At 40.0% G+C, this 16,104-nt stretch overlaps 1 protein-coding gene across 2 annotated transcripts in view; it reads left to right on the forward strand.

Annotated features, from left to right (window-relative positions):
* BRD8 (bromodomain containing 8) overlaps positions 1 to 15,815 on the forward strand; it is a 34,660-nt gene extending 18,845 nt beyond the window's left edge. For both annotated transcript variants that reach the window (XM_032336604.1, XM_032336605.1), the window contains 13 exons: positions 17 to 231; positions 442 to 534; positions 720 to 788; positions 1,182 to 1,359; positions 2,338 to 2,442; positions 2,918 to 2,962; positions 7,130 to 7,408; positions 8,419 to 8,682; positions 9,285 to 9,436; positions 12,655 to 12,744; positions 12,842 to 12,910; positions 14,519 to 14,696; positions 15,438 to 15,815. In XM_032336604.1, the coding sequence (XP_032192495.1) occupies positions 17 to 231; positions 442 to 534; positions 720 to 788; positions 1,182 to 1,359; positions 2,338 to 2,442; positions 2,918 to 2,962; positions 7,130 to 7,408; positions 8,419 to 8,682; positions 9,285 to 9,436; positions 12,655 to 12,744; positions 12,842 to 12,910; positions 14,519 to 14,696; positions 15,438 to 15,488 (1,788 nt within the window). In that variant the 3' untranslated portion in view covers positions 15,489 to 15,815. The remainder of the gene's footprint in view (positions 1 to 16; positions 232 to 441; positions 535 to 719; positions 789 to 1,181; positions 1,360 to 2,337; positions 2,443 to 2,917; positions 2,963 to 7,129; positions 7,409 to 8,418; positions 8,683 to 9,284; positions 9,437 to 12,654; positions 12,745 to 12,841; positions 12,911 to 14,518; positions 14,697 to 15,437) is intronic.
* The last annotated feature ends 289 nt before the right edge of the window (positions 15,816 to 16,104 follow it).

The raw sequence follows: 16,104 nt of genomic DNA on the forward strand, positions 1-16,104 counted from the left end.
GCACACTGTGTCTAAGGATGCCCCAGGTGAGGATGAGGAGGAAGATGGAGTCAGTGAAGCGGCCAGCCTAGAGGAGGCTAAGGAAGAAGATCAAGGAGAAGGCTATTTGTCAGAAATGGATAATGAACCCCCTGTGAGCGAGAGTGATGATGGCTTTAGCATTCACAATGCTACGTTGCAGTCCCATACACTGGCAGACTCCATTCCCAGCAGCCCTGCATCTTCACAGTTGTGAGTATCTGAGATTCTTCTTTGAGGTCAAGATAGTGGGACAGGATCTTTTCCTTTGCTCTTACTTTATCTTGTTCTCTTTCCTCCTGGCCTGGAGCTAATAGTTGGCAAGAAATGATTAGGAATTTTATTTTTTTTAAATTTTTTTATTTTAATTTTTATTTTTTTGGACTTAATGCCTAGTAGGACCCCTTTGTTTCTTTATTTCAGCTCTGTCTGTAGTGAAGATCAGGAAGCTATTCAGGCACAGAAAATCTGGAAGAAAGCTATCATGCTTGTATGGAGAGCTGCAGCTAATCATAGGTGAGTTTTACCAGTCACCTAGGAGTTTTTCTCCTGCTCCTCCTCAGTGACTAGAAAGAAGTCTGGGTGGATTTATATGGGATTGGTGGCTTTGACTTTTACAGTCTTCACCTACTTAAATCAGATTCCCTCACTTGTGCTTCTGAAGAGTAAGTCAATAATTGCACCGTATTCTTTCTGGACAGATATGCCAATGTCTTCCTGCAGCCTGTTACAGATGATATAGCACCTGGCTACCATAGCATTGTACAGAGGTAAGCCATTATCCTTTCAGCACACTGACTTGCCTGAATTGTAAGTTGTTCAGTCTTAGTGGATTTTTACTATAGACAATATGTTTAAATCAAGCATTTTTGATGTGAGTAAAGGTGACCAAGTGGTAAGTTGATCATTTCAGTGGCTGGATCACCAAAGATAGTCTACAAGAATTAACCCTCTTTATTACCTTTCCTAGCCAATACTTATTATAAAGATTGACTTTGGTTTTTGGATTAAGTGCATGTTGTGGGATGAGGGGTTGGCATTTCAGTCTTGACAGCTAAGACTAAGAGTATATATGAGAAGATCTGTGTGATAATAATATATTTGGATCCATTTGAGTCCTCTTCCCCTCCACTTAACTGTTGCTGCTGTTGTTTTGTTTTTAGGCCTATGGATTTGTCAACTATTAAGAAAAACATTGAAAATGGACTGATCCGCAGCACAGCTGAATTTCAGCGTGATATTATGCTGATGTTCCAGAATGCTGTAATGTATAATAGCTCGGACCATGATGTGTATCATATGGCAGTAGAAATGCAGCGAGATGTCTTAGAGCAGATTCAGGTACTTTGAGGATCTTTAGTGTTTTAACAAGGATGAAATGAAAATACTCAGGGGAAGGATTCATACTGATGTTGGGAAAGGATGCTGGTGACGTTTAATTGGAATAGTCTTCAGGGACACAGGAACATTTTGTTCTTGATGGATTCATGTTGGTTTTCTCAGGTTGAATTGGTAAAAGAGTTATGAGAATATTCTTCCTTTTTGGGTAAATACTTCAGTTTCAGAAGTTTTTAAATATTTGGGGGGAATAATTTTTTTTATAGAATGGTGATTGCATAAGTGTGTATATATATACACATATATATGTATTTATTTATTTATTTATTTATTTGACAGAGATCTCAAGTGGGCAGAGGGTCAGGCAGAGAGAGATGAGGGGGAAGCAGGCTCCCTGCTGAGCTGAGAGCCAGATGCAGGGCTGGATCCCAGTACCCTGGGATCATGACCTGAGCCGAAGGCAGAGGCTTAACCCACTGAGCTACCCAGGTGCACTGTGAATGCATATTTTTTTTTTTTTTTTTGAATGCATATTTTTAAATTACATTAAGTATATACATAGTTGACCTTCAACAAATGGTTTCTTCTTCCTTTTTATCACAGATAATCTACTTCTGTCTTACAGTTGCACTGTCTGGCACCCTTTGGGATATTGAACTTCAAGGGATGTTGTCTGTATCTGCTTAGTCTGCTAAATTAAATTACCTAATAGCCTTTGGTTCATTTGGTTTTTTTCTCTTTCTCATTCTTAAGAGAGATTTATTCTGTATTCTATCCAAAAAGCCAAAAAAGAGATATTTGGTATTTAGATCCTTTCACTAGAATGAAACCCTAATACGCTAAACTTTCAATTAGTCGAGAAGTATTTGAATGCTGTTTGCAAACAGATATTAAGTGAAGTCCTATTTACAAAGCCAAAGGTGTCTTAATTCTTCCTACTGGATCAGGTCTCAGGGGCCAACTGTCTTTCTTTCCCTGTAGCAATTCCTTGCCACACAGTTGATTATGCAGACATCTGAATCTGGGATCAGTGCTAAAAGTCTTCGAGGGAGAGATTCTACCCGAAAACAAGATTCTTCAGAGAAGGTGAGGAGACCAAGAAAAAGCCTGTATTCCAGTGTTCCAGAGCTAGAAGTCTGAAGCATCCAAGGAGCAGTAGATTACTACTTGGTACTTGGTGACTGCTGGGCTTCTATATTCCAGTGGTGTATAGACATATAAATCTTTGGATGTACTCATCCAAGCGTCGAAAACACTTGGCTGTGACTGAAAGGTCCAGTCAGTCACTTGAGAAATTGTGAGCTGAATGAGTGGATTATTAATTTCTCTGGGTGAGTGCTTACAAGGTGGGGGAAATGACTTTTGCAGCAATTGGGGACCATCATTTCCTGCTCCAGAAAGCATAATGGCTAGACTGCTTTTGGATCTCTTTCCTCTTGTTCTTGAGTTTTTAAATTTTGTCTTCGTGTGTGTGGTGCTTGTGTCTCTGTCCTGAGGTTTGGGGTGCTTGCGGCTGAGAGTTTCTGTGGAACCTGATCAGTGTTTGTTTGTCCTCTAACAGGACAGTGTCCCCATGGGCTCTCCTGCCTTCCTTCTCTCTCTCTTTGTAAGTATTGAATGGCTGCAAGGGGTGGTGTTGCCACAGAGATTCTCAGCTCCTGCTGGGGGTGGGTGGCAGAGGGAAATCCAACATGCAGACTGTGGCAATGTCTTGAACTTCTCTTTATTCAGGTCATTGAATAAGAATCTGTCTCATTTTCTGCATTCCTGTCTTTCTGCATGTGTGTGTGTGTGGGCTGGGTAGGGACTATTGATGAGTTCATTGGACTGAAATGAGGTATTCTTGGTAAGGATCTAGGATACACCTGCTCCTCATTTTTGACTCCCACCTTTTGCCAATTCTTTTCTTGCAAATAAGATTGCTCAGAGCAGCAGCTGCTAGCTGGCTTTTTATAAGTGTTCCTCATACCAACAGATACTCAGCACATAATTATTTTTCCTCTTCCCCTAATGTTGAGTTGCAAGACTGATGCCTGATACACAAATACTCAGTAAATTTAAGGATATTAGTAACGATGAGTACTGCATACAGTAGTGGGTGGTAGAATTAGCGATATACGTAGTAAAGCTAGTCCTAAAGACTTACTGTTTTCCTCTGTGGATTGAATGACCCTCTGACTCTGTTCATTATGGGGCCCTAAGGCATGATGTAATGGAAGAGCGTCAGCTCGAAAACCACATGATCTTAAACTCACTGGATTATTTCTTGTAACCTTGTTTTCCTCATCTGTATGATGGCGCTAATATAATGAGATACCTGTCCAGCCTACCTCACAGGGATGTTGTGAGGATAAAATGAGATCAAGGTATGGAACTGGCTTTGAAAAAAATTAAAGTGTTAAACAAATGCAAGGTGGTATTTTTATTGTTAATGTCGCCTCAAAGGCAGCTTATGTTCATGAGGTCTGAAAAGTTTAAGAGTCCTTGCATGTTAGAAATGTAAAAATATGGCCTAGCCCAGCAAAAGTGTTCACTAATTCATCTTGCCTACAGGCATCAGCCTGTACCACGGACGGAACACTGTAATCTCCCTTCTTTCTTACTGGCCTGCAACAGTGACTCTGGATCCCCAAGCAGTTGGCTGGCTGTTGCAAAGCTGGTTAATAGGATGATTTATCTATTGAAGACAGCAAAGTATTGCACAAGAGGAAGGAGCTGGGCTGCAGGGAGAGAGCAGCAAATGGAAAGAAGCCTTCTGATTGTCCTGATCTCATGGAAAACAACTGTCAGGAGGTGCTAGGGAACTAGTGCCAGGGTCAGTCTGCAGGAAAGGCCTTTCTTATAGGGACCAACAGCTGGACAGGTATGTTAGCCAAGAATCTCACTATCCACTCCCCTTTCTGACCCTCCCACCTTTCTTTTACTCTACCTGTTCTTTGAACACAACTTGGGGCCTGGGTGGGATGACTGATAGTCATTCTTTGGGACCCCAGGTGAAACCCCAGTGACCTGTGTGGTGGGCAGGAGCAAAATAGTCTGTCCTGCTTTTCTTCTCACAAACTACTGCCAGGAGTTTTTTAGCCCACTCTGTGGGAAGACAGATCTGTACCTCTCATTTCCTGGATTTTTCTGCTGATTTCTCTTCCTTCTTCCCCAAGATACCACATCCCCAGCATTGTTGCAACTTTTTTCTTAACCTCCTGATCAACTCACTCATGCTCCCTTTCTTTGTCTGCCTGTCATCTAGGATGGGGGCACCAGGGGGCGCCGCTGTGCCATTGAAGCAGATATGAAGATGAAAAAGTGAAGCTTCAGAGTATCCTCATTGAGCTGAACCTGAAGTAGAAGTAAACAAGATAGAGCTTGGGCTTGTCGGCCCAGTTCCAGAAGTGGAAGTTACAGAAGAGGAGGCACCTGGGCCATGTGACATGAGCTGGGGAAACTCTCTCAGAGAGTTGGAGTAGTACAATTGCCTGTTGTAGGGCAAAAATCATGGGCTATGTTAATGTCCTAATGTGTAGCTAGCAGATTGTAGCTAGTTTGTACTGTCTGGTGAAGTGTACAGACTTTTTAAAACAAAACACCTGTGAAGTGTGTGTGTACACAATAAAGTGAAAGAAAAGAAAACTCTAGCCTTTGGTGTGTTCTATGTGTATGTGTGTGTGTGAGAGGCTTGAGATTTTTTTCTGCATGATAGTTGTTATATCATCTGTGGAAATGAGATGATTGGGGGGGAAGTGGTATTATAATATGAACTATTCAACAGCCTAGAGAAGGCAAGTAATCAAGATTGAATTTATAATTAATGTTATAAAGTGTTGCATTGTGTATTGAGGATAATCTTATGCAGCTTTTCTTGAATGTTTTGGGGAAACTTAAGGTTTTCAGAGTTCTGTTTATGGTATTGCTTTTAATGAATATTAGAGCACAGACAGAGGTAGCACTGACCTTTATCTCAGACATTGGTCCTACTTAGTGTACTATCTTAGCAGGTGGTATTTCTAGGACAGTATGATACTATTTCCTTCCTGATTCTATATGTAGGGTTCTTGTGTATTTTATAACTCATTGCTATTTGAAGGCTAAAATCAGTTTAAGGGGAAATTTATCATCTGAGTTTATTCCAATTTTTGTTACTAAGTAAAAATTAACTCCATGAGGTAAACCAGTTAGGAGCCTTATATTATACAGAAATGGACATTAATAGGGTATTGTCTAGTACATTGAGTTTTCTTGAAAAAGATGTGTTTAAGAAAGATAATAGAAGTTACTGATCTTTCTGGCTTAAACTGAAGCTTGTTAGGATGCTAAGGATGTAGAAGACACAGTCTTGTGGGGTGACAGAAGGGAAGTCAGTCAATCTAAGAAGATCAGTAATTGTAATACAGGGGTGCCTACATAGCTCAGTCGGTTAAGCATCTGACTTGATATCAGCTTAGGCCTTGATCTCAGGTTCAAGTCCCTCATTGGGCACCACGCTAGGTATGGAGCCTACTTTAAAAAAAAAAAAAAAAGGGAAAGTATATTCCCAAAGCAGTCTATAAACTTGTATGTAGTACAAGCCATGAAGCCCTAAAAATGAGAGAAGATTGTAGAGGAGATCTATTAAAGGATACAGACTTTGGGTTGGTAGAGAAGGTGACAGATGTGCTTTACAGCACATTGGATTAAAGCTCAAGAAACTGACCAGGAGGTTTTGGCACTTATTTAGAACAGAGGATGGGCATTGAGAAAAGTTACCATGGATGGAAATTGATAAGTGGGCTTGTTGACTGAATATAAGAGAAGTAAAGAGGATTAGGAAAATAGTGTTGATACGAGGGAAAAGGGAGTTTAGGAAAGAAAATGATTTTGGAGATATTCAGGAAGAGAAGTGATTTTAGTTAGAAACGTTAAAGCAGATGGTATGGCACCTTTGTGTACATGGAAAAATGAGACCAGAATGCACATAAGAAGTAAAGGTGGAGATACAGGAGCTATTTGAGTAGAGATCAAAGTTGAAACCTCAAAATGCAGACATTATTTTAAGTATTAATAAGGAAGCAAAGGCCAGACAAGAACATAAAAGAAGGATTTCTTGCAACTGTTGAAAGAGAGGAGGGAGGGGTGCCGGGGTGGCTCAGTCAGTTGAGTCTGATTCTTGATGTCAGCTCAGGTCTTGATCTCAGGGTCATGAATTTGAGTCCCACACTGAGCTGCATGCTGTGTGTGGAGCCTACTTAAAAATGGAGAAGAGAAAGGGGTAAGAAAACCAGGATAGTGTAGTGTAATGAGAGGAGGGGAAGATACTTTTAAAACTTGATACTGTACTCATTCTGAGAAGTGAGTTGGCTATGACTGGAAGAATGCCACAGATGATTTTAAAGTATGTTTTGAGGATTCAGTGGTTGATTAAAAATGTCTGTACACTTAGCAAAATATCTCTTATCCCTCAAATGTATTGTCTTCCAGTTGAGATTAGGGGTGATTGGGGATAGAAGAATTTTGTTCAACTAGCTATGTTCCTATTCCTTTCTTCTGGAGTATGAGGAAACTCAAGAAAAAATTACTGGGTAATACCTCTGTTACACTGTTTGACATGAGGCTTTTTCATTTTATTCCTAATGACAAACATTTCATCTCCCGATGTCTCCCTTCAGTTAGCTTTTATTCTTTGTAATGGTGAGTAGAAAGAAGTTTCTGATCCCTCAACTTTGTACTGAAGATTGGAGATGAAAATGCCTTAGAAACAGCGGTATGAGTGAATTTAATGCATTCTTCTGTGTATTTACAGATGGGGCGTGAGTGGGTTTGGTTCGATTCGGAGCAAGACTATCCCAATGACTCTGAGCTGAGCAACGACTGCAGGTCCCTCTTCAGCTCATGGGATTCCAGTCTGGATCTCGATGTGGGCAGCTGGAGAGAAACTGAGGAGCCAGGGGCTGAGGAACTAGAGGAAAGCAGCCCAGGGAGAGAACCTAGTGAGCTGCTTATGGGGGACGGAGGCAGTGAGGAATCTCAGGAAGAGGCAGAGGAAGTCAGCCGTCAGAATCTCCTCCACTTTCTGTCTGAGGTAATGGGGAACCGTTATTTCCAAAGTTGGGAGAGTCTCAGCTTCCTAAGAGAATGCTTGCCCATATATAAATTTCTACCACTCTTAATATTGTTTACTAAAATGCAAGCTCCAAAGTGGCAGGAACTAAGTTAATTGTTATGTCTCTAGGACTTCATGCTAATACACAATATGTGCTGAATATGTACTTTTTGACCGAATGTTCTAAGATCCCAGTCATAGGGAGCCCAAGGTCATAGGAAGTGGACTGCCCTAAGAATATCTGTTGCAATTCATTTTTCAGAGTCATGGGAGGTGACACCCGAGCTCTTGGAAGGTTATAACATTATGACTTCAAGGCAGTATTTTACAGTGCCCTTATTACCCTGGTTTAGGGCTGAAGGCCAGAGATAAACCGAATTGGATAGTTTATATTTATGTGGCAACTTCACACATTCAGGAGAACCTAGGTTAAGATAAATCCATATTATGTGTTGCTACTTCTTTCTGCAAAGTCTGTGGAGGAAAAATTTTCAACAGTTTTCTGGACTACCACTCCCAGTTGATCAGAGTTGACACTTGACATGAAAAATTAGAGCACAAGCTGTTTGAAGAGGCAAGAAATATATCTATCTTGTTTACTATTAGGTTCCTAGCAACTAGTTCAGTGTCTGGGTATCTGAGTTATCTTATACTTCTTATTTATTTATTTTTTTTAAAGATTTTATTTATTTATTTGAGAGAGAGCACAAGGCGGGGGTGTATCAGAGAGGGAGAAGCAGACTCCACTAAACAGGGAGCCTGATGTGGGGCTCAATCTTAAAACCCTGGGATCATGACCTGAGCTGAAGGCAGACGCCCAATCCACTGAGCTACCCAGGAACCCCTTTTTTATACATTTTAATTGATGGAATGAATGAATTAATCTGTTTGCATCTCAAACTGAGTCATAGTGGTAATGTAATCATGTAACGTTATTGATATATAGATTATGGTTTCCAGTGGTGTTCTTATGCATACTATGATTGCAGGTAGCTTATTTAATGGAGCCATTGTGCATTAGCAGCAAAGAATCAAGTGAAGGTTGCTGTCTTTCATCTGGTACCAGACAACAAAGGGGAAGGGAAATGGAAGCTATTGAGAAAGAAGAGTCATGCAGAGAGCCTGAACAGTCTTCAGCAAGAGTAGACCCCTTGGTATTTGAGAAGTCACTGGGAGAAAATGGAAGGCCAGAGGTGGCTTCAGCACCCTCAGATATTTGTGTAATTCAGCCACTAACCACGGAGAGTGAAGAGGTGAGTGAGTAACTTAAACCAGCTGGCTGATTGGTCCTCTACCCAGGGAGGCAGAACACATAGTTACTGCATGCAGGCTAACCCCAGAAAGTTTGGGTTCCTGGGGGCAAATCCAGGTTTCAGCGCCCTTAACTATAAATGTTTTTTCACTGTAAATGGAATAGTGGTGCTCTCTCTACCTTAGATTTGCTGTGAAGTTGAAATGAGACATTTCATGTAAAACACTTTGCTTAGTGCCTGGCTCACAGTGAGCAATCGATACACTTTAGAATGTCATTATGTTGAATATTAGGCTAGCAACTCCAGGGCCACAAGTCATACTAACAGTTTTAAAAGGATACAACATCCATCTAGAAATTAGTTTATTGGTCTTTTATTTTTTCTTGGGATACAGAATCATAGTTCTCTGGCCAAATTGTTAACAAGAATTCATTGACTAAGGTCTGGTTAAGTCATCTTTCTCCAATCTCTTGTATAGCTTTATGTAATTGACCCTTTCCACCTTAAAGTCAGCCTTCATTTACCCCATGCAAGTAAAATTACCTTGCAGATAGTAAATCTCTTTCTGAAGATTTCTTTGTTTCTTGGCATTCCCCGGGGAGGTTCAGGAAGAATCCAAAGAGGAGGACCAGGGTGAAGGGTATGTGTCAGGGGTGGAAGACCAGCCCTCTTCAGGTGAGTGTGATGATGGCTTCAGCATTCAGGAGACTCCTCTGGTGGATATCCTTTTCAGCCGTGCTACCTCTTCAAAGTTGTAAGTATGGATTTTTATCCAAGATTGTTAAGATTCACACTTTTACTTCTGTTTATGCCTACTTGAATTCATTACCATGAACATGGATTACTTTTGTAAATTAATAAAAAGAAATTAAAATTTGGAGAACACTAGGAATAAAACTAAATATAACTTTATTGTATAAATAGAAGTCTATGTTTTCCTCTTATGAAACAAATCTGTTTCAGGTGTCTGGCTGGCTCAGTCAGTAGAGTGTGTGACTCTTGATCTTGGGGTTGTAAGTATAAGCCCCATGTTAGGCAAAGAGCCTACTTTTAAAAAAAAAGTTTCATTGACATTGAGAATCTCGTTCATAAATAACCTTTCTCTATTTTATTTTAAAGATTTTATTTATTTATTCGAGAGAGAGAGAGAGCATGCGTATGTGTGAGGCAGGGAGGGTCAAAGGGAGAGGAAGAGAGAAACCTTATCAGACTGCGCTCAGCACAGAGCCTGATGTGGGGCCTGGTCTCACAATCCTGAGATCATGACCAGAGCCAAAACCAAGAGTTGGACGCTTAACCGACTGTGCCACCCAGGTGCCTCAATAAACTTTCTCTTTAATTACTGTATTTATTCAGGAAACATTGCCATTCAGATTGTCCCTCAAGTCTAATACTGAAACTGTACTTCTTTCAAAAATACTTAAACAACTCCTTGTAACTTGTAATTAAAAATTATTTTGAAGTATTGATCTCCTTTGTTTCCTTTTTTTTTTTTAAAGATTTTATTTATTTATTTGACAGAGAGAGAAAGATCACAAGTAGGCAGAGAGAGAGTGGAAAGCAGACTTCCCACCGAGCAGAGAGCCCGATGTGGGGCTCGATCCCAGGACCCTGAGACCATGACCTGAGCCGAAGGCAGCGGCTTAACCCACTGAGCCACCCAGGCGCCCCTCCTTTGTTTCTTTTTCACAGATCCTAGGAAATTGTTTGTATAATTGTTTTCTTATAAATAATTATGAAGCTAAAGAGTACACTGTGGAAACTTAATTTTTTTTTTTTTTTTTTTTTTTAGTAAAGGGAATTTTTTTTTTTTAAGATTTTATTTATTTATTTGACAGATAGAGATCACAAGTAGGCAGAGAGGCAGGCAGAGAGAGAGGAGGAAGCAGGCTCCCTGCCAAGCAGAGAGCCTGATGTGGGACTCAATCCCAGGACCCTGAGATCATGACCTGAGCCGAAGGCAGAGGCTTAACCCACTGAGCCACCCAGGCGCCCAGGAATTTCTCATTAAATCAGAAAAAAAAAAAGTTTTTGTTATGGTAATAAATAGTTCCTTTTCTGGGCCTGGTCTTGTAACTATATACTGAGAAAAGATAGCATGAAGTATTGTTTTTTTAAGTAGCAGATTTCAAAATTCTGTTATGCAAGTAGAGCATAGCTTAATACCTACATTGTTGAAGAATTGCTTCCTTTGCTTTTCTGTAATGCCCTGTGTAAGTATGAACAGAGGGCATATATGATGACTTTCCAGAACGGGAAATCTCTAATCTGGGACATTTTATCTCATGACATTTTAGTACCTTGAATGGCAAAATCCACGTTCTTATTTTAGGATTTAGATAAACATGGAATATTTATTAGAAAGCAATAGATAGTCTACGGCCATACCACCCTGAACGCGCCCGATCTCGTCTGATCTCGGAAACTAAGCAGGGTTGGGCCTGGTTAGTACTTGGATGGGAGAAAGCAATAGATAATAGAAATTGAGTCTCCTTGGCCAAATGACTTAAGGGAAATAGAAAGCTGAGATTTTGTGTTATAATCAGGCAAGCTTAAAACTACTTTGAAAGATAGACGTTCTCCAGGCTCCTCTTTTCTTGGTTCCCCTTAGTTGGTACTAACTCTCAGGAAAAAATAGAAGTAGAACCTGTGGAGCACCACTCTAAGCCTGCAGGTGCTTTCCGTTCCCATGTTTTCCTTGTTGCCTGGCATGCATTTCCAAATAGGTGGAAATAAAGGTAAGCTAGGGATTATTTCTTAAAATATTGCAAAAGTGATCAATTATGATCATATAATGGAAAGTTATAAGGCAGTACCTTTCATATAATGGAAACTTTCATATACCTTTCATATAATGGAAACTTTAAGGCAGTATTTTTAATATAATGGAAACTTAATACCGTTTGTGTGGATATATGAACAAAAATGCCCTGGTACCAAAGAACTGTTCCTCATTCTGGTCAACTGACCAGAAACAAAGGAAGAGGTTTGTTTTGGTCTTTAAATGCCTTGTTCTGATAGGGTTCTGGATATAAGGACAGTTGATTTTTGTGTATATAATTTAGATGCAGATGAGATACCATATCCTGAAACTGGATAGTTGTTTGGAATTGTTCAACTTGGAGAAAGATAAAATGAGATGTGAGTTGTGCTTGAATGGACACACACCGTATGGTATATAAAACACAAAGAGGGTGTGAAACTTTAGGTGTAAGAAGAACCCATTTTGAGAGATTAATGCAATATATTAAGTAGGAAGTATAACATAATGTTAAACTTTGGAATAAAGAGAAAACTTGTCAACTGTTAAGATTATAAGATGAAATAAAACATTGGACAGTAGCACCTAGAAGAAAAAATAACTAGACCATTTAGCCCAGTGAAGGAAGGACCATGAGGAAAAATGAATTTTTTTTTAGGTATTTTGTTAGTGAAAAGGAGAAATAGGTAAATTGTATAGAATTCAGATGAAACATAAGGGAATTCCCTAAGATGTATAACCAAGTATTTCCTTCTCAGGAAATGTAGGAAAAATACTTCTTACTGTAGCATGTTTCTGCATAAACATAGGACCAGATTCATTTACAAAATACTTAATACTATGAAATACGTGAGCACTTACTATGTACCCCACACTTGGGGAGCATCAGTGAACAAAGACTACTTTCATACACCGTTTTTTAGAGTCACAAGTGCTGAAGAGCAAATCAGCAAGAGTCCAAAAGGCAGAAGCAACTGTAGATTGATAGTAGAAATTAACTATTTCATTAGGTAATAGTGACTGATAAGAGAATATTTGTAGTGTTTGGATTCTCTTATGGAAGGATTAAATATGTTTTAATTTCTGGTGTTAGTTCCTTCCCATATTAAGTAGGAGCACTATATAATGAGGAAATCTCTTTACCTACCTGGGAGAGACAGAATACCATATGTGAAGTTACTGTTTCCTTTCTGTCCTGTTTTATTGTATAGGTGTGATATAGGCCAGAGTGACCCTGTTCAGGATCACTTGTTATTTAAGAAGACTCTCCTGCCAGTCTGGAAGATGATTGCCAGTCACAGGTAGGTCTCAAAGCCACTCTTGGCCTTCACAGTCCCTCTTCTCATTTGAATGACTTTCCAGAGTTTCTTCATTCTCTCAGAGTTTGTTCCTTAACAGGTTCAGCAGTCCTTTTCTGAAGCCTGTGTCAGAAAGGCAGGCCCCAGGATACAAGGACGTGGTGAAAAGGTCAGTGGAAAAGGGGTCAAGAACAGTTGGTTGCTTCTATATCTGTCTTTTCCAAACTTTATTTCTGATCCATCCATCTTTCTTTCTTCCTTCCTTCCTTCCTTCCTTCCTCCCTTCATTCATTCTTTCCTTCCTTCCTTCCTTTTGATTTTATTTTTAAGTAATCTCTACACCCAACATAAGGCTCAAACTCACAACCCCAAGATCAAGAGTCACATGCTCCACCAATTGAGTCAGCTAGGTGCCCTGATCATTTCTTTATTTCATTTAGATTACTTACAAACTCAAGATATATTTTATATCTGAACAAGTTTGTAAAGTAATGGTAAGCTTGGTCTTCATTTGAGAAAGAATGCAGGGAACAAAAGGATAATAATAGGCTTTTTTCTTTTTTAATATTGATTTTTAAAAAATATTTTATTTATTTGACAGAAAGAGAGATCACAAGTGCACAGAGACGCAGGCAGAGAGAGAGGGGGAAGCAGGCTCCCCACTAAACAGAGAGCCCGATGCGGGGCTCAATCCCAGGACCTTGAGATCATGACCTGAGCCGAAGACAGAGGCTTAACCCACTGAGCCACCCAGGCGCCCCTTAGTATTGATTTTTAAGTAACATCCATTCATTGTAATCTCCCATAGCCTTTGATAGCTTTTGGTACTATCTTTTGGACCAAAGCTTTAAAAAGAACACTATTATATTCATCAAGCCGTTATAAGTATGCTAAGGCAAAGATGGTAATACAAATGGCTATTATAAACATTGATAGCACTATTTTGGATTTTTATAGCATAATTCATTAAAAATGCTGTCATAAACCAGTGTTTTAATAGAGTATAAAAGATCAGGAAAGCACCTTTGGACAATGAAAGACTCATTCTATACGTGAGGAAAGTAAGGCTCAGAGGTGCTCATGACTTGGGGTGATCAACAGTGAAGAGCAGAGCTAGAACTAAACCCTAGATTCTTAACCTCCTAATTCAGTCCTCTTTCTACACTGTTATGTCTTCCCTTATATACGGACTCTCTGTGTCTCATTAGTTATTTATCTAAACATTCACTTGATTCACACTCTTTTCTAAAAAAGAAGAAAAAAATTCTTAGCTTTTGAATATATAGTAAGAGCAGCAGATTAAACAACTTGTATAGGACTACACATTGAATAGTCAGTAACTCCTCTGTGACAGACTAATCATGGGTCTCCTTACAACTTTGGTATGTGGGGCCAGTGCCCCTCCTACAGGGGTAGAGTATAGTGGCCTCTGGCCTCCAGAGCTTGTGGCCTCTGGAGTCAGGCTGCTTCTAAATTGGAATTCAAGCTGTGTGACTTTGAGCAAGTACTTAACCTCTTTAGCATTGATTCCCCACTGCCAGTTGGTGATAATAAAGGTACCTAGCTTTTATAAGTTTACTGAGAGGGTCAAGTGAATTAATATACAAAGTACCTTGTACTTGGCAAGGTAAGCACTTAGCCTATTGTAAAAAACCAAATGTTAGCTACTGTTGCTATTTTATTATTTGGTGGGAATTAAGAGCTGGTTCTCTAAGAGAGCATGTTAGGTCCCACATAAAGGTTTTGATTTCCTTTGGTTTCTTTTGGCCATCTACAGACCCATGGACCTAACTAGTCTGAAAAGGAATCTGTCTAAGGGACGTATTCGTACCATGGCTCAGTTCCAGCGGGACCTGATGCTGATGTTCCAGAATGCTGTGATGTACAATGACTCTGATCATCATGTGTACCATATGGCTGTGGAGATGCAGCGAGAAGTCTTAGAGCAGATTCAGGTACTGTATGTAGCGAGCTGTAAGAAAAAGGAGTACAACCTCTGGGATCTGATTTCAGAAAGTCTGTGAGAATAAGAGCGATATTAAGGTGACCTTGTGTTCTCAGAGTTTATGTTTTGTTTTGTTTGTTTTTTTAAAGATTTTATTTATTTGACAGAGATCACAAGTAGGCAGAGAGGCAGGCAGAGAGAGGGGGAAGCAGGTTCCCGGCTGAGCAGAGAACCCAATGCAGGGCTCAATCCCAGGACCCTGAGATCATGACCTGAGCTGAAGGCAGAGGCTTAACCCACTGAGTCACCCAGGCGCCCTCAGAGTTTATGTTTAGACATGGTTAAAGGCCCTGAGGTATTGACATCGTACCTACTGCTGTGGAAAACTCTAAGCCTCTGTAGGACCAGCTTTCATAGATAGTGAAGTAAACTAGTATAGGAAGATAGGCAGCAGTGGAAGAGTCTCAAGAGAGATGGGGATAGATAAGTAACTGGAGCTTCTGTTTCCAAGGCCTCAAGTCAGAGGGTTTAATATGCAGACCAAAGCTATACCTGTTGATATTAATGTATGTTCACACTGTCCCATCTACAGGGGTAAGACATGGTAGGCAGAAGACATTTGGGAGTTTCTTTTCTAGGAAGGAGCATATTTAAAAGGAAAAAAAGCATAGTCATTGCAGAAAAAGAAAATTGCGTTCAAATCTCCGTAGTTTTTAAGATTCATAGCTTGCTATCTGCCTTGACTCTGTAGGTGCTGAGTATTTGGTTAGACAAAAGAAGAGACTTAAATAGTTTGGAATGAGAACCAGCCAGCTATGTGGATGATGGAAAACGTCTGGATAACCAGGAGCTGCTGTCCTGACCTTTTCTGGATTTGGGACCTTTTACTGAGACTCAGAGAAGATCCCAGTACTTGTTTACCAGTTTTCTGTTGCTTTTCTAGTAAGAAAAATGTGTTAACTCACAACCAAGGAGTCAAAGGTGTCTGTGGACATAATATAAAACGGGGAAAGCTGAAGTCTGGGGTTATGCCATAAATGTTCCTCACTTCTTTGTTCCAGAGGCTTGATTTAGATGTAACTAAATTAAGCCTCTTATAACTGCTCTATAAATAAATGTTATTTCACAAGTTGAAGATTGCTTTTTTAATGATTACAGAATCTGGGAATAAAGGGGACAACATCTCGTGTAATGACCGTAAGGTATTTGACGTGGGTTTCTTTCTTTTTTTTTTTTTAAGATTTTATTTCTTTGACAGACAGAGATCACAAGCAGGCAGAGAAGGAGACAGAGAGAGAGGGAGAAGCAGGCTCCCCGCTGAGCAGAGAGCCCGATGTGGGGCTCGATCCCAGGACCCTGGGATCATGACCTGAGCCAAAGGCAGAGGCTTTAACCCACTGAGCCACCCAGGCGCCCCT

Source organism: Mustela erminea, chromosome 3 (assembly GCF_009829155.1).
Source record: "Mustela erminea isolate mMusErm1 chromosome 3, mMusErm1.Pri, whole genome shotgun sequence".
In the NCBI taxonomy this organism is placed as follows: domain Eukaryota; kingdom Metazoa; phylum Chordata; class Mammalia; order Carnivora; family Mustelidae; genus Mustela; species Mustela erminea.